The following is a 19,997-nucleotide window of genomic DNA, read 5'->3' as shown; positions in this document are numbered from 1 at the left end:
CCCACAGACCCCATATAATGGGCTGACCCCATAGACCCCATAGACCCCATAGACCCCATTAACCCCATATCCCCCATATAATGGGCTGACCCCATAGACCCCATAGACCCCACTGACCCCATAGACCCCATATCCCCCATATAATGGGCTGACCCCATAGACCCCATAGACCCCACAGACCCCATATAATGGGCTGACCCCATAGACCCCATAGACCCCACAGACCCCATATAATGGGCTGACCCCATAGACCCCATAGACCCCATATCCCCCATATAATGGGCTGACCCCATAGACCCCATAGACCCCACAGACCCCATATAATGGGCTGACCCCATAGACCCCATAGACCCCATATAATGGGCTGACCCCATAGACCCCATAGACCCCACAGACCCCATATAATGGGCTGACCCCATAGACCCCATAGGCCCCACAGACCCCATATAATGGGCTGACCCCATAGACCCCATAGACCCCATTAACCCCATATCCCCCATATAATGGGCTGACCCCATAGACCCCATAGACCCCACAGATCTCATAGACCCCATAAGACCCCATAGACCCCACTGACCCCACAGACCCCATTGACCCCATAGATCCCATTCACCCCATAGACCCCATAGACCCCACTGACCCCATAGACCCCATAGACCCCATTGACCCCATAGATCCCATTCACCCCATAGACCCCACTGACCCCACAGACCCCATAGACCCCATAGACCCCACAGACCCCATAGACCCCACTGACCCCACAGACCCCATAGACCCCATAGACCCCACAGACCCCATAGACCCCATAGACCCCACAGACCCCATAGACCCCACAGACCCCATAGACCCCATAGACCCCACAGACCCCATTAACCCCATATCCCCCATATAATGGGCTGACCCCATAGACCCCATAGACCCCACAGACCCCATATAATGGGATGACCCCATAGACCCCATAGACCCCATTAACCCCATATCCCCCATATAATGTGCTGACCCCATAGACCCCATAGACCCCATTAACCCCATATCCCCCATATAATGGGCTGACCCCATAGACCCCATAGACCCCATAGACCCCATAGACCCCACTGACCCCATAGACCCCACAGACCCCATATAACGGGCTGACCCCATAGACCCCATAGACCCCACAGATCCCATAGACCCCAAAAGACCCCAAATACCCCATAGACCCCATATCCCCCCATATTATGGGATGACCCCAAATACCCCATAGACCCCATAGACCCCATTGACCCCATAGACCCCACAGACCCCATAGACCCCATAGACCCCATAGACCCCATAGACCCCACAGACCCCATAGACTCCATAGACCCCACAGACCCCATAGACCCCATAGACCCCATAGACCCCATAGATCCCACAGACCCCATAGACCCCACAGACCCCATTGACCCCATAGATCCCATTCACCCCATAGACCCCATAGACCCCATAGACCCCACAGACCCCACAGACCCCATAGACCCCATAGACCCCACAGACCCCACAGACCCCATAGACCCCACAGACCCCATAGACCCCATAGACCCCACAGACCCCATAGACCCCATAGACCCCACAGACCCCACAGACCCCATAGACCCCATAGACCCCACAGACCCCATAGACCCCATAGACCCCATATAATGGGCTGACCCCATAGACCCCATAGACCCCATAGACCCCATTAACCCCATATCCCCCATATAATGGGCTGACCCCATAGACCCCATAGACCCCACAGACCCCATATAATGGGCTGACCCCATAGACCCCATAGATCCCATAGACCCCATAGACCCCATAGACCCCACAGACCCCACAGACCCCACAGACCCCATAGACCCCATAGACCCCACAGACCCCACAGACCCCATAGACCCCACAGACCCCATAGACCCCATAGACCCCACAGACCCCATAGACCCCATAGACCCCACAGACCCCACAGACCCCATAGACCCCATAGACCCCACAGACCCCATAGACCCCATTGACCCCATAGATCCCATTCACCCCATAGACCCCATAGACCCCACTGACCCCATAGACCCCATAGACCCCATAGATCCCATTCACCCCATAGACCCCACTGACCCCATTGACCCCATAGATCCCATTCACCCCATAGACCCCATAGACCCCACTGACCCCACAGACCCCATAGACCCCATAGACCCCACAGACCCCATAGACCCCATAGACCCCACAGACCCCACAGACCCCATTGACCCCATAGACCCCATTGACCCCATAGATCCCATTCACCCCATAGACCCCATAGACCCCACTGACCCCACAGACCCCATTGACCCCATAGACCCCATAGATCCCATTCACCCCATAGACCCCATAGACCCCACTGACCCCACAGACCCCATTGACCCCATAGACCCCATAGATCCCATTCACCCCATAGACCCCATAGACCCCACTGACCCCACAGACCCCACTGACCCCATAGACCCCATTGACCCCATAGACCCCACTGACCCCACAGACCCCATTGACCCCATAGACCCCATTCACCCCATAGATCCCATTCACCCCATAGACCCCATTGACCCCATAGATCCCATTGACCCCATAGATCCCATTCACCCCATAGACCCCATAGACCCCACTGACCCCATTGACCCCATAGACTCCATTCACCCCATAGACCCCATTGACCCCATAGATCCCATTCACCCCATAGACCCCATTAACCCCATATCCCCCATATAATGGGCTGACCCCATAGATCCATAGACCCCATAGACCCCATATAATGTGCTGACCCCATAGACCCCATAGACCCCATAGACCCCATTAACCCCATATCCCCCATATAATGTGCTGACCCCAAATACCCCATAGACCCCATAGACCCCATAGACCCCAAATACCCCATAGACCCCATAGACCCCATTAACCCCATATCCCCCATATAATGTGCTGACCCCATAGACCCCATAGACCCCACAGACCCCATATAATGGGCTGACCCCATAGACCCCACAGACCCCATATAATGGGCTGACCCCATAGACCCCATAGACCCCACAGACCCCATATAATGGGCTGACCCCATAGACCCCATAGACCCCATAGACCCCATTAACCCCATATCCCCCATATAATGGGCTGACCCCATAGACCCCACAGACCCCATATAATGGGCTGACCCCATAGACCCCATAGACCCCACAGACCCCATATAATGGGCTGACCCCATAGACCCCATAGACCCCACAGACCCCATATAATGGGCTGACCCCATAGACCCCACAGACCCCATATAATGGGCTGAACCCATAGACCCCATAGACCCCACAGACCCCATATAATGGGCTGACCCCATAGACCCCATAGACCCCATTAACCCCATATCCCCCATATAATGAGCTGACCCCATAGACCCCATAGACCCCACAGACCCCATATAATGGGCTGACCCCATAGACCCCATAGACCCCATAGACCCCATTAACCCCGTATCCCCCATATAATGGGCTGACCCCATAGACCCCATAGACCCCACAGACCCCATATAATGGGCTGACCCCATAGACCCCATAGACCCCACAGACCCCATATTATGGGATGACCCCAAATACCCCATTAAATCCCCCATATCCCATATAATGGGCTGACCCCAAATACCCCATATCCCCCCATATTATGGGATGACCCCAAAGACCCAACAGATCCCATAGACCCCATAGACCCCACTGACCCCATAGACCCCACAGATCCCATATTATGGGATGACCCCAAATACCCCATAGACCCCATAGACCCCATATCCCCCATATAATGGGCTGACCCCAAATACCCCATAGACCCCACAGATCCCATATTATGGGATGACCCCAAATACCCCATAGACTCCACAGATCCCATAGACCCCATAAGACCCCATAGAACCCAAATGACCCCATTGACCCCATAGATCCCATTCACCCCATAGACCCCATAGACCCCACTGACCCCACAGACCCCATTGACCCCATAGATCCCATTCACCCCATAGACCCCATAGACCCCACTGACCCCACAGACCCCATTGACCCCATAGATCCCATTCACCCCATAGACCCCATAGACCCCACTGACCCCACAGACCCCACAGACCCCATAGACCCCATATCCCATATAATGTGCTGACCCCATACCCAAGGTCCCGGTCACCACATCCACTTTATGCTGCACCCCATCCCGCTCTGCGACGCCGGCCCCACGCGCCCCATAGAGACCCACAGCGTGAACCTCGTCCACGAACGTCAGCGCCCCATAAGAGTGAGCCACGTCACACAGCTCCTCCAATGGGGCGATGGAGCCTGCGGGGGATATAGGGGATTTATATAGGGGATATAGGGGATTTATATGGGATATAGGGGGTATATATGGGATTTGGGGGGGATATAGGGGGATATGGGGGACATTGGGGGGATATAGGGGATATTGGGGGGATATAGGGGGTATAGGGGGGATATAGGGGGGATATGGGGGGGATATAGGGGATTTGGGGGGGACATAGGGGGGATATAGGGGATTTGGGGGGGACATAGGGAGGATATAGGGGGTATAGGGGGGATAGAGAGGGGATATAGGGGATTTAGGGTGGATATAGGGGATTTAGGGGGGATATAGGGGGGATATATGGGGTATATAGGGGATTTGGGGGGGATATTGGGGAATATAGGGGGTATAGGGGGGATATAGGGGAGATATGGGGCTCAGCGCCCCATAAGTGTGAGCCACGTCACACAGCTCCTCCAATGGGGCGATGGAGCCTGGGGGGGATATAGGGGATTTATATAGGGGATATAGGGGATTTATATGGGATATAGGGGATTTGGGGGGGATATAGGGGATATATATGGGATTTGGGGGGGATATAGGGGAGATATGGGGCTCAGCACCCCATAAGAGTGAGCCACGTCACACAGCTCCTCCAATGGGGTGATGGAGCCTGGGGGGGATATAGGGGATTTATGGGATTTATATGGGATTTATATGGGATTTGGGGGGGATATAGGGGATTTGGGGGGGAATATAGGGGATTTAGGGGATATAGGGGGGATATAGGGGGTATAGGGGGATTTGGGGAGGGATATAGGGTATAAGGGGGGGATATAGGGGTTATATAGGGGATTTAGGGGGGATATATGGGGGATATAGGGGATTTGGGGGGGATATATATGGGATTTGGGGGGATATAGGGGATTTAGGGGGGATATAGGGGACTTGGGGGGGATAGAGGGGAGATATGGGGGATATTGGGGGGATATAGGGGATATTGGGGGGATATAGGGGGTATAGAGGGGATATAGGGGGGATATGGGGGGATATAGGGGATTTGGGAGGGACATAGGGGGGATATAGGGGATTTGGGGGGGATAGAGAGGGGATATAGGGGATTTAGGGGGGACATAGGGGGGATATAGGGGGTATAGGGGGGATAGAGAGGGGATATAGGGGATTTAGGGGGGACATAGGGGGGATATAGGGGATTTGGGGGTGATATATAGGGTATATAGGGGATTTAGGGGGGATATAGGGGGGATATAGGGGATTTAGGGGGGATATAGGGGGGATATAGGGGATTTAGGGGGGATATAGGGGATTTGGGGGGGATAGAGGGGAGATATGGGGGATATTGGGGAGATATAGGGGGTATAGGGGGGATACAGGGGGCATAGGGGGGATATAGGGGGTATATGGGCGGGATATGGGGGATTTAGGGAGGATATAGGGGATTTAGGGGGGATATAGGGGGGATATATGGGGTATATAGGGGATTTGGGGGGAATATAGGGGGTATATATGGGATTTGGGGGGGATATAGGGGAGATATGGGGCTCAGCGCCCCATAAGAGTGAGCCACGTCACACAGCGCCTCCAATGGGGCGATGGAGCCTGGGGGGCATATAGGGGATTTATGGGATTTATAGGGGAATTATATGGGATTTGGGGGATTTATATGGGATTTAGGGGGGATATAGGGGGGATATGGGGGACATTGGGGGGATATAGGGGATATTGGGGGGATATAGGGGGTATAGGGGGGATATAGGGGGGATATAGGGGGGATATGGGGGGGATATGGGGGGGATATGGGGGATTTAGGGAGGATATAGGGGATTTAGGGGGGATATAGGGGGGATATATGGGGGATATAGGGGATTTGGGGGGGATATTGGGCGGATATAGTGGGTATAGGGGGGATATAGGGGGGATATGGGGGGTATAGGGGGGATATAGGGGGGATATGGGTGGGATATAGGGGGTATAGGGGGGATATAGGGGGGATATAGGGGGGATATGGGGGGGATATAGGGGATTTAGGGGGGATATAGGGGGTATAGGAGGGATTTAGGGTGGATATAGGGGATTTAGGGGGGATATAGGGGGGATACATGGGGTATATAGGGGATTTGGGGGGATATAGGGGAAGATATAGGGGATTTGAAGGGGATTTGGGGGGTATGAGGGGATTTGGGGGGGATATGGGGGAATATAAGGGATCTACGGGGGATCTAGGGGATTTAGGGTGGTATGGGGGGGTATATAGGGGATTTGGGGGGGATATAGGGGATTTGGGGGGGATATATGGGGGATATAGGGGATTTGGGGGGGATATTGGGGGATATATAGGGGGTATAGGGGGGATATAGGGGAGATATGGGGCTCAGCGCCCCATAAGTGTGAGCCACGTCACACAGCTCCTCCAATGGGGCGATGGAGCCTGGGGGGGATTTATAGGGGATTTATGGGATTTATAGGGGATTTATATGGGATTTGGGGGGGAAATAGGGGGTATAGGGGGGATATAGGGGATTTAGGGGATATAGGGGGGATATAGGGGGTATAGGGGGATTTGGGGAGGGATATAGGGTATAAGGGGGGATATAGGGGTTATATAGGGGATTTAGGGGGGATATATATGGGATTTGGGGGGATATAGGGGATTTAGGGGGGATATAGGGGATTTATATGGGATTTAGGGGATTTGGGGGGGATATAGGGGAGATATGGGGGATATTGGGGGGATATAGGGGGTATAGGGGGGATATAGGGGGTATAGGGGGGATATAGGGGGGATATAGAGGGGATATAGGGGATTTGGGGGGGACATAGGGGGGATATAGGGGATTTGGGGGGGACATAGGGAGGATATAGGGGGTATAGGGGGGATAGAGAGGGGATATAGGGGATTTAGGGGGGACATAGGGGGGATATAGGGGATTTGGGGGTGATATATAGGGTATATAGGGGATTTAGGGGGGATATAGGGGGGATATAGGGGATTTAGGGGTGATATATAGGGTATATAGGGGATTTAGGGGGGATATAGGGGGGATATAGAGGGGATATAGGGGATTTAGGGGGGATATAGGGGGTATATAAGGAGGTTTTGGGGGGATATAGGGGGGATATAGGGGATTTAGGGGAGATATAGGGGGGATATAGAGGGGATATAGGGGGAATATAGGGGGTATAGGGGGGATATATGGGAGATATGGGGCTCAGCGCCCCATAAGAGTGAGCCACGTCACACAGCTCCTCCAATGGGGCGATGGAGCCTGGGGGGATATAGGGGATTTATATAGGGGATTTATAGGGGATTTAGGGGATTTGGGGGGGATATAGGGGGAATATAGGGGGTATAGGGGGGATATAGGGGAGATATGGGGCTCAGCGCGCCATAAGTGTGAGCCACGTCACACAGCTCCTCCAATGGGGTGATGGAGCCTGGGGGGGATATAGGGGATTTATATAGGGGATTTATATGGGATTTATATGGGATTTAGGGGATATATATGGGATTTGGGGGGGATATATGGGAGATATGGGGCTCAGCGCCCCATAAGTGTGAGCCACGTCACACAGCTCCTCCAATGGGGCGATGGAGCCTGGGGGGATATAGGGGATTTTATATGGGATTTATATGGGATTTATATGGGATTTAGGGGATATATATGGGATTTATATGGGATTTGGGGGGGATATTGGGGAGATATGGGGGATATTGGGGGGATATAGGGGATATTGAGGGGATATAGGGGGTATAGAGGGGATATAGGGGGGATATGGGGGGATATAGGGGATTTGGGGGGGATATAGGGGGGATATGGGGGGGATATGGGGGATTTAGGGAGGATATAGGGGATTTGGGGGGGATATAGGGGGGATACATGGGGTATATAGGGGATTTGGGGGGGATATTGGGCGGATATAGGGGGTATAGGGGGGATATAAGGGGGATATGGAGGGATATAGGGGATATAGGGGGGATATAGGGGGGATATAGGGGGGATATAGGGGGGATATGGGGGATTTAGGGAGGATATAGGGGATTTGGGGGGTTTTAGGGGGGATACATGGGGTATATAGGGGATTTGGGGGGGATATTGGGCGGATATAGGGGGTATAGGGGGGATATTGGGCGGATATGGGGGGTATAGGGGGGATATAGGGGGGATATGGGGGGGATATAGGGGGTATAGGGGGGATATAGGGGGGATATAGGGGGGTATGGGGGGGATATAGGGGATTTAGGGGGGATATAGGGGGTATAGGAGGGATTTAGGGTGGATATAGGGGATTTAGGGGGGATATAGGGGGGATACATGGGGGATATAGGGGATTTGGGGGGGATATTGGGGAATATAGGGGGTATAGGGGGGATATAGGGGGGATATGGGGCTCAGCGCCCCATAAGTGTGAGCCACGTCACACAGCTCCTCCAATGGGGCGATGGAGCCTGGGGGGGATATAGGGGATTTATATGGGATTTATAGGGGATTTATGGGATTTATATGGGATTTATATGGGATTTATGGGATTTATATGGGATTTAGGGGATTTATATGGGATTTATATGGGATTTAGGGGATATATATGGGATTTAGGGGATATATATGGGATTTGGGGGGGATATAGGGGGTATAGGGGGGATATTGGGGGGATATAGGGGATATTGGGGGGATATAGGGGGTATAGGGGGGATATAGGGGGGATATGGGGGATTTAGGGGGGATATAGGGGGGATACATGGGGTATATAGGGGATTTGGGGGGATATAGGGGGTATAGGGGGGATATAGGGGGGATATGGGGGGGATATAGGGGATTTAGGGGGGATATAGGGGGTATAGGGGGGATATACAGGGGATATAGGGGATTTGGGGGGGATATTGGGGGATATATAGGGGGTATAGGGGGGATATAGGGGAGATATGGGGCTCAGCGCCCCATAAGAGTGAGCCACGTCACACAGCTCCTCCAATGGGGCGATGGAGCCTGGGGGGATTTATAGGGGATATATGGGATTTATAGGGGATTTAGGGGATTTAGGGGGGATATATGGGGATTGAGAAGGGATATAGGGGATTTAGGGGATATAGGGGGGTTATAGGGGGTATAGGGCGATTTGGGGAGGGATATAGGGTATAAGGGGGGGATATAGGGGTTATATAGGGGATTTAGGGGGGATATATGGGGGATATAGGGGATTTGGGGGGGATATAGGGGATTTGGGGGGGATATAGGGGGGATATATGGTATAAGGGGAGGATAGAGGGGAGATATGGGGGATTTGGGGGGGACATAGGGAGGATATAGGGGGTATAGGGGGGATATAGGGGGCGTAGGGGGGACATAGGGGGGATTAGTGGGGGATATGGGGGATTTAGGGGGGATATAGGGGATTTAGGGAGGATATAGGGGGAGATATAGGAGATTTGAAGGGAATATAGGGGGGATATAGGGGGGATATAGGGGATTTGGGGGTGATATATAGGTTATATAGGGGATTTAGGGAGGATATAGGGGATTTGGGGCGGATACAGGGGGAGATATAGGAGATTTGAAGGGGATTTAGGGGGGATATAGGGGGGATATAGGGGATTTGGGGGTGATATATAGGGTATATAGGGAATTTAGGGGGGATGTAGAGGGGATATAGGGGGGATATAGAGGGGATATAGGGGATTTGGGGGGGACATAGGGGGGATATAGGGGATTTAGGGGGGATATAGGGGGGATATAGAGGGGATATATGGGATATAGGGGGGATATAGAGGGGATATATGGGATTTAGGGGGGATATAGGGGGGATATAGAGGGGATATAGGGGATTTAGGGGGGATATAGGGGATTTGGGGGGATATAGGGTATAATGAGGGAAATAGGGGGGATATAGGGTGGATACAGGTGGCTATATGTCTCTATAGGGTATCTATAGGGTATCTATAGGGTATAGGGTATCTATAGGGTATCTATAGGGTATCTATAGGGCATAGGGTATCTATAGGGTATCTATAGGGTATCTATAGGGTATCTATAGGGTATAGGGTATCTATAGGGTACAGGGTATCTATAGGGTATCTATAGGGTATAGGGTATCTATAGGGAATCTATAGGGTATCTATAGGGTATCTATATGGTATCTATAGGGTATCTATAGGGTATCTATAGGGTATCTATAGGGTATAGGGTATCTATAGGGTATCTATAGGTTATCTATAGGGTATCTATAGGGTATAGGGTATCTATAGGGTATCTATAGGGTATAGGGTATCTATAGGTTATCTATAGGGTATCTATAGGGCATAGGGTATCTATAGGGTATAGGGTATCTATAGGGTATCTATAGGGTATCTATAGGGTATAGGGTATCTATAGGGTATCTATAGGGTATCTATAGGGTATCTATAGGGCATAGGGTATCTATAGGGTATCTATAGGGTATCTATAGGGTATCTATAGGGTATCTATAGGCTATAGGGTATCTATAGGGTATCTATAGGGTATCTATAGGGTATCTATAAGGTATCTATAGGGTACCTATAGGGTATCTATAGGGTATCTATAGGCTATAGGGTATCTATAGGGTATCTATAGGGTATCTATAGGGTATAGGGTATCTATAGGGTATCTATAGGTTATCTATAGGGTATCTATAGGGTATCTATAGGGTATCTATAGGGTATCTATAGGGTATAGGGTATCTATAGGGTATCTATAGGTTATCTATAGGGTATCTATAGGGTATCTATAGGGTATCTATAGGGTATCTATAGGGTATAGGGTATCTATAGGGTATCTATAGGGTATCTATAGGGTATAGGGTATCTATAGGGTATCTATAGGGTATCTATAGGGTATCTATAGGGTATAGGGTATCTATAGGGTATCTATAGGGTATCTATAGGGTATCTATAGGGCATAGGGTATCTATAGGGTATCTATAGGGTATCTATAGGGTATCTATAGGGTATCTATAGGGTATCTATAGGCTATAGGGTATCTATAGGGTATCTATAGGGTATCTATAGGGTATCTATAGGGTATAGGGTATCTATAGGGTATCTATAGGGTATCTATAGGGTATAGGGTATCTATAGGGTATCTATAGGGTATCTATAGGGTATCTATAGGGTATAGGGTATCTATAGGGTATCTATAGGGTATCTATAGGGCATAGGGTATCTATAGGGTATCTATAGGGTATCTATAGGGTATCTATAGGGTATCTATAGGGTATCTATAGGCTATAGGGTATCTATAGGGTATCTATAGGGTATCTATAGGGTATCTATAGGGTATCTATAAGGTATCTATAGGGTACCTATAGGGTATCTATAGGGTATCTATAGGCTATAGGGTATCTATAGGGTATCTATAGGGTATCTATAGGGTATCTATAGGGTATAGGGTATCTATAGGGTATCTATAGGTTATCTATAGGGTATCTATAGGGTATCTATAGGGTATCTATAGGGTATCTATAGGGTATAGGGTATCTATAGGGTATCTATAGGTTATCTATAGGGTATCTATAGGGTATAGGGTATCTATAGGGTATCTATAGGGTATAGGGTATCTATAGGTTATCTATAGGGTATCTATAGGGCATAGGGTATCTATAGGGTATAGGGTATCTATAGGGTATCTATAGGGTATCTATAGGGTATAGGGTATCTATAGGGTATCTATAGGGTATCTATAGGGTATCTATAGGGTATCTATAGGGCATAGGGTATCTATAGGGTATCTATAGGGTATCTATAGGGTATCTATAGGGTATCTATAGGCTATAGGGTATCTATAGGGTATCTATAGGGTATCTATAGGGTATCTATAAGGTATCTATAGGGTACCTATAGGGTATCTATAGGGTATCTATAGGCTATAGGGTATCTATAGGGTATCTATAGGGTATCTATAGGGTATAGGGTATCTATAGGGTATCTATAGGTTATCTATAGGGTATCTATAGGGTATCTATAGGGTATCTATAGGGTATCTATAGGGTATAGGGTATCTATAGGGTATCTATAGGTTATCTATAGGGTATCTATAGGGTATCTATAGGGTATCTATAGGGTATCTATAGGGTATAGGGTATCTATAGGGTATCTATAGGGTATCTATAGGGTATAGGGTATCTATAGGGTATCTATAGGGTATCTATAGGGTATCTATAGGGTATAGGGTATCTATAGGGTATCTATAGGGTATCTATAGGGTATCTATAGGGCATAGGGTATCTATAGGGTATCTATAGGGTATCTATAGGGTATCTATAGGGTATCTATAGGGTATCTATAGGCTATAGGGTATCTATAGGGTATCTATAGGGTATCTATAGGGTATCTATAGGGTATAGGGTATCTATAGGGTATCTATAGGGTATCTATAGGGTATAGGGTATCTATAGGGTATCTATAGGGTATCTATAGGGTATCTATAGGGTATAGGGTATCTATAGGGTATCTATAGGGTATCTATAGGGTATCTATAGGGCATAGGGTATCTATAGGGTATCTATAGGGTATCTATAGGGTATCTATAGGGTATCTATAGGGTATCTATAGGCTATAGGGTATCTATAGGGTATCTATAGGGTATCTATAGGGTATCTATAGGGTATCTATAAGGTATCTATAGGGTACCTATAGGGTATCTATAGGGTATCTATAGGCTATAGGGTATCTATAGGGTATCTATAGGGTATCTATAGGGTATCTATAGGGTATAGGGTATCTATAGGGTATCTATAGGGTATCTATAGGTTATCTATAGGGTATCTATAGGGTATCTATAGGGTATCTATAGGGTATAGGGTATCTATAGGGTATCTATAGGGTATCTATAGGGTATCTATAGGGTATAGGGTATCTATAGGGTATCTATAGGGTATCTATAGGGTATCTATAGGGTATAGGGTATCTATAGGGTATCTATAGGGTATCTATAGGGTATCTATAGGGTATAGGGGATCTATAGGGTATCTATAGGGTATCTATAGGGTATCTATAGGGTATCTATAGGGCATAGGGTATCTATAGTGTATCTATAGGGTATCTATAGGGTATCTATAGGGCATAGGGTATCTATAGGGTATCTATAGGGTATAGGGTATCTATAGGGTATAGGGTATCTATAGGGTATCTATAGGGTATCTATAGGGTATAGGGTATCTATAGGGTATCTATAGGGTATCTATAGGGTATAGGTAATCTATAGGGTATCTATAGGGTATCTATAGGGTATAGGGTATCTATATGGTATCTATAGGATATCGATAGGGTATTGGTTATCTATAGGGTATCTATAGGGTATCTATAGGGTATCTATAGGGTATAGGGTATCTATAGGGTATCTATAGGGTATCTATAGGGTATCTATAGGGTATCTAAAGGGTATCTATAGTATCTCTATAGGCTATAGGGTACCTATAGGGTACCTATAGGGTACCTATAGGGTATCTATAGGGTATCTATAGGCTATAGGTTATCTATAGGGTATCTATAGGGTATCTATAGGGTATCTATAGGGTATAGGGTATCTATAGGGTACCTATAGGGTATCTATAGGGTATCTATAGGGTATAGGGTATCTATAGGGTATCTATAGGGTATCTATAGGCTATAGGGTATCTATAGGGTATCTATAGGGTATCTATAGGGTATAGGGTATCTATAGGGTATCTATAGGGTATCTATAGGGTATCTATAGGGTATCTATAGGGTATAGGGTATCTATAGGGTATCTATAGGGTATCTATAGGGTATCTATAGGGTATAGGTTATCTATAGTGTATCTATAGGGTATCTATAGGGTATCTATAGGGTATAGGGTATCTATAGGTTATCTATAGGGTATCTATAGGGTATCTATAGGGTATCTATAGGCTATAGGGTATCTATAGGGTATCTATAGGGTATCTATAGGGTATCTATAGGGTATCTATAGCGTATAGGTTATCTATAGGGTATCTATAGGGTATCTATAGGGTATCTATAGGGTATAGGGTATCTATAGGGTATCTATAGGGTATCTATAGGGTATCTATAGGGTATCTATAGGGTATAGGGTACCTATAGGGTATCTATAGGATATCTATAGGCTATAGGGTACCTATAGGGTATCTATAGGGTATCTATAGGATATCTATAGGCTATAGGGTACCTATAGGGTATCCATAGGGTATCTATAGGGTATCTATAGGGTATCTATAGGTTATCTATAGGTTATCTATAGGTTATCTATAGGGTATCTATAGGGTATCTATAGGGTATCTATAGGGTCCCCCCCCGTTTCTCACCATCCATCGAATGCAATGACTCGAAGGCGACGATTTTGGGGACCCCGGGGGGGCTTTGCCCTAAAAGCTCCTCCAGGTGTTTGGGGTCGTTGTGACGGAACAGGAATTTGGGGACCCCACTACGACGGATCCCCTGGATCATGGACGCGTGGTTCCCTTCATCCGAATAGATCCTACAACCTGTAAAGGAGACCCCAAAACCCTATAGGAGATATAGGGAGCCTATAGGATGGAAAGGGGGAACCTAGAATGGGGGGGGGGCCCAAAAAGTTCGGGTTTAATAGGGCCAAGATACGTGTGGGGATGGGAAAACACTATAAGGACCCCTTAAGGACCCCGTAAGGACTCTCAAACCCCATAAAGACCCCATAAGCCCCCCATAAGGACCCCATTAGGACCCCATAAAGACCCCATAAGGACTCCCAAACCCCATAAGGACCCCATAAGGACCCCATATGTCCTCCCAAACCCCATAAGGACCCCATAAGCCCCCCATATGGCCTCCCAAACCCCATAAGGACCCCATAAGGACCCCATATGTCCTCCCAAACCCCATAAGAACCCCATAAGCCCCCCATATGTCCTCCCAAACCCCATAAGGACCCCATAAGCCCCCCATAAGGACTCCCAAGCCCCATAAGGACCCCATAAGCCCCCCATATGTCCTCCCAAACCCCATAAGGACCCCATAAGGACCCCATATGGCCTCCCAAACCCCATAAGGACCCCATAAGGACCCCATAAGGACTCCCATATGGACTCCCAAGCCCCATAAGGACCCCATATGTCCTCCCAAACCCCATAAGGACCACATAAGGACCCCATATGGCCTCCCAAACCCCATAAAGACCCCATAAGGACCCCATAAAGACCCCATATGGACTCCCAAGCCCCATAAGGACCCCATTAGCCCCCCATATGGCCTCCCAAACCCCATAAGGACCCCATAAGGACCCCATAAAGACCCCATATGTCCTCCCAAGCCCCATAAGGACCCCATTAGCCCCCCATATGGCCTCCCAAACCCCATAAAGACCCCATAAGGACCCCATAAGGACCCCATAAGCCCCCATATGGCCTCCCAAACCCCATAATGACCCCATAAGGACCCCATAAGCCCCCCATATGGCCTCCCAAACCCCATAAGTCCCCCATAAGCCCCCCATAAGCCCCCCATACCGGGCAGTATCCTTGCCAGTGTAGCCAGCGCGGTGTCGTTGGCGTTGAAGCAGGAGTTGAATAGGGCAGCGCGGGGCTGGCGGTGTAATAGGGCCAAGGCCCGCTCTAGGGCACCGTGTAGGGGGGACGTGCCCCCTATATTACGGGTACCCCCCGCCCCAAGGCCGTGAGCATCCAGGGCTGCCCTGAAATAGGGGGGGGGGTGAGAAGTGTGGGGGGTGGGGGGGTTTGGGGTGGAATATGGGGCAATAAGGGGGGGGGATATGGGGGGACAAGGGGGTATATAGGGGATCTGGGGGGAGTAAGGGGGGATTTAGGGGGGTCTGGGGGAGATATGGGGGGATATAGGGGGGATTTGGAGGAACTAAGGGGGAGTTTGGGGGAATAAGGGGGGATTTGGGGGGGATAAGGGGGGATTTGGGGTCCCTAAGGCGGGATATAGGGGGGTTAGGGGGGATATGGGGGGTTATAGGGGTGCTAAGGGGGGATTTGGGGTCCCTAAGGGGGGATATAGGGGGCTTAGGAGGGGATAGGGGGGATTTGGGGGCCCTAAAGGGGGGATTTGGGGTCCCTAAGGGGGGATACAGGGGGCTTAGGGGGGATATGAGGGGTTATAGGGGGGATATGGGGGGATTTGGGGTCCCTAAGGGGGGATACAAGGGGCTTAGGGGGCAATAGGGGGGATTTAGGGGTGCTAAGGGGGGATTTGGGGTCCCTAAGGGGGGATATAGGGGGCTTAAGGGGGATATGGGGGGTTATAGGGGGGATATGGGGGGATTTGGGGTCCCTAAGGGGGGATACAGGGGGCTTAGGGGGCAATAGGGGGGATTTAGGGGTGCTAAGGGGGGATTTGGGGTCCCTAAGGGGGGATACAGGGGGCTTAGGGGGGATATGGGGGGATTTAAGGGTGCTAAGGGGGGTTTTGGGGTCCCTAAGGGGGGATACAGGGGGCTTTGGGGGTCCTAAGGGGGGATATAGGGGATTTGGGGGTTCTAAGAGGGGATATAGGGGATTTGGGTAGGGTTGGGGGGTTAAGGGGGGTTTGGGGTGGATATAGGGGGGATATGGGGTTCAAGGCCCGCTCTAGTGCACCGTGTAGGGGGGATGTGCCCCCTATATTACGGGTACCCCCCGCCCCAAGGCCGTGAGCATCCAGGGCTGCCCTGAAATAGGGGGGGGGGGTGAGAAGTGGGGGGGGTGGGGGGGTTTGGGGTGGAATATGGGGCAATAAGGGGGGGGATATGGGGGGATAAGGGGGTATATAGGGGATCTGGGGGGAGTAAGGGGGGATTTAGGGGGGTCTGGGGGAGATATGGGGGGATATAGGGGGGATTTGGAGGAACTAAGGGGGAGTTTGGGGGAATAAGGGGGGATTTGGGGGGGATAAGGGGGGATTTGGGGGGAATAAAGGGGGATATGGGGGGTTTGGGGGGCAATAAGGGGGGATATAGGGGCCCTAAGGGGGGATTTGGGGGTCCTAAGGGGGGGAATAATGGACAATAAGGGAGGATTTGGGGGTTCTAAGGGGGATTTGGGGGGATAAGGGGGGATTTGGGGTGGATATAGGGGGGATATGGGGTTCAAGGCCCGCTCTAGGGCACCGTGTAGGGGGGACGTGCCCCCTATATTACGGGTACCCCCCGCCCCAAGGCCGTGAGCATCCAGGGCTGCCCTGAAATAGGGGGGGGGGGAGTCAGAGGAGGGGAGTTAGGGGGGATTTGGGGTCAATAAGGGGGGAATAGGGGTCCTAAGGGGGGGTATAGGGGGCTTAGGGGGGACATGGGGGGTTATAGGGGGGATATGGGGGGATTTGGGGTCCCTAAGGGGGGATACAGGGGGCTTAGGGGGTAATAGGGGGGATTTAGGGGTGCTAAGGGGGGATTTGGGGTCCCTAAGGGGGGATACAGGGGGCTTAGGGGGGATATGGGGGGTTATAGGGGGGATATGGGGGGATTTGGGGTCCCTAAGGGGGGATATAGGGGGCTTAGGGAGGATATGGGGGTTATAGGGGTGCTAAGGGGGGATTTGGGGTCCCTAAGGGGGGATACAGGGGGCTTAGGGGGCAATAGGGGGGATTTAGGGGTCCTTAGGGGGGATACAGAAGGCATAGGCGGGGTATGGGGGGTTAGGGGGGATATGGGGGGATTTGGGGTCCCTAAGGGGGGATATAGGGGGTTTGGGGGAGATTTGGGGGCCCTAAGGTGGGATTTGGGGGGGATAATGGGGTAATATGGGGGGATTGGGGGCCCTAAGGGGGTCCTAAAGGGGGATAAAGGGGGATTTGGGGTTCCTAAGGGGGGATATAGGGGATTTGGGTAGGGTTGGGGGGGACAAGGGGGGGTTTGGGGTGGATATAGGGGGGATATGGGGTTCAAGGCCCGCTCTAGAGCACCGTGTAGGGGGGATGTGCCCCCTATATTACGGGTACCCCCCGCCCCAAGGCCGTGAGCATCCAGGGCTGCCCTGAAATAGGGGGGGGGGTGAGAAGTGGGGGGGGTGGGGGGGTTTGGGGTGGAATATGGGGCAATAAGGGGGGGGATATGGGGGGACAAGGGGGTATATAGGGGATCCGGGGGGAGTAAGGGGGGATTTAGGGGGGTCTGGGGGAGATATGGGGGGATATAGGGGGGATTTGGAGGAACTAAGGGGGAGTTTGGGGGAATAAGGGGAGATTTGGGGGGGATAAGGGGGGATTTGGGGGGAATAAAGGGGGATATGGGGGGTTTGGGGGGCAATAAGGGGGGATATAGGGGCCCTAAGGGTGGATTTGGGGGTCCTAAGGGGGGGAATAATGGACAATAAGGGAGGATTTGGGGGTTCTAAGGGGGATTTGGGGGGATAAGGGGGGATTTGGGGTGGATATAGGGGGGATATGGGGTTCAAGGCCCGCTCTAGGGCACCGTGTAGGGGGGATGTGCCCCCTATATTACGGGTACCCCCCGCCCCAAGGCCGTGAGCATCCAGGGCTGCCCTGAAATAGGGGGGGGGGGGAGTCAGAGGAGGGGAGTTAGGGGGGATTTGGGGTCAATAAGGGGGGAATAGGGGTCCTAAGGGGGGGTATAGGGGGCTTAGGGGGGATATGGGGGGTTATAGGGGTGCTAAGGGGGGATTTGGGGTCCCTAAGGGGGGATACAGGGGGCTTAGGGGGGATATGGGGAGTTATAGGGGTGCTAAGGGGGGATTTGGGGTCCCTAAGGGGGGATACAGGGGGCTTAGGGAGGATATGGGGGGTTATAGGGGTGCTAAGGGGGGATTTGGGGTCCCTAAGGGGGGATATAGGGGGCTTAGGGGGGATATGGGGGATTATAGGGGGGATATGGGGGGATTTGGGGTCCCTAAGGGGGGATACAGGGGGCTTAGGGGGGATAATGAGGGGTTATAGGGGTGCTAAGGGGGGATTTGGGGTCCCTAAGGGGGGATACAGGGGGCTTAGGGGGAATATGGGGGGCTATAGGGGGGATATGGGGGGATTTGGGGTCCCTAAGGGGGGATACAGTGGGCTTAGGGGAGATATGGGGGGTTATAAGGGTGCTAAGGGGGGATTTGGGGTCCCTAAGGGGGGATATAGGGGGCTTAGGGGGGATATGGGGGGTATAGGGGTGCTAAGGGGGGATTTGGGGTCCCTAAGAGGGGATACAGGGGGCTTAGGGGGGATATGGGGGATTTAAGGGTGCTAAGGGGGGATTTGGGGTCCCTAAGAGGGGATACAGGGGGCTTAGGGGGCAATAGGGGGGATTTAGGGGTGCTAAGGGGGGATTTGGGGTCCCTAAGGGGGGATACAGGGGGCTTAGGGGGGATATGGGGGATTTAGGGGTGCTAAGGGGGGATTTGGGGTCCCTAAGGGGGGATACAGGGGGCTTAGGGGGGATATGGGGGATTTAAGGGTGCTAAGGGGGGATTTGGGGTCCCTAAGGGGGGATTTGGGGGGTATAATGGGGTAATATGGTGGGATTGGGGGCCCTAAGGGGGTCCTAAGGGGGGATAAAGGGGGATTTGGGGGTCCTAAGGGGGGATAAAGGGGATTTGAGTAGGGTTGGGGGGGATAAGGGGGGGTTTGGGGTGGATATAGGGGGGATATGGGGTTCAAGGCCCGCTCTAGGGCACCGTGTAGGGGGGACGTGCCCCCTATATTACGGGTAACCCCCGCCCCAAGGCCGTGAGCATCCAGGGCTGCCCTGAAATAAGGGGGGGGGGGGAGTCAGAGG

The 19,997-nt window shown here is 51.2% G+C and overlaps 1 protein-coding gene across 1 annotated transcript in view; it reads right to left on the bottom strand.

Annotated features, from left to right (window-relative positions):
• The window catches only part of LOC146751213 (5-aminolevulinate synthase, erythroid-specific, mitochondrial-like), an 81,544-nt gene that overhangs the window by 39,875 nt on the left and 21,672 nt on the right, over positions 1-19,997 (bottom strand). The window contains exons 7-9 of the mRNA XM_085535222.1: positions 15,793-15,977; positions 14,614-14,793; positions 4,170-4,334 (exon numbers count right to left, since the gene is read on the bottom strand). Coding sequence (XP_085391348.1) covers positions 4,170-4,334; positions 14,614-14,793; positions 15,793-15,977 — 530 coding nt within the window. The remainder of the gene's footprint in view (positions 1-4,169; positions 4,335-14,613; positions 14,794-15,792; positions 15,978-19,997) is intronic.

The sequence above is a fragment of the Coturnix japonica genome, unplaced genomic scaffold, assembly GCF_054131305.1.
Source record: "Coturnix japonica strain WE unplaced genomic scaffold, WE-NBRP24 Scf112, whole genome shotgun sequence".
Taxonomy (NCBI): domain Eukaryota; kingdom Metazoa; phylum Chordata; class Aves; order Galliformes; family Phasianidae; genus Coturnix; species Coturnix japonica.
The sequence above is the reverse complement of the archived record's forward strand: the minus strand, read 5'-3'. Positions and strand labels throughout refer to the sequence as shown.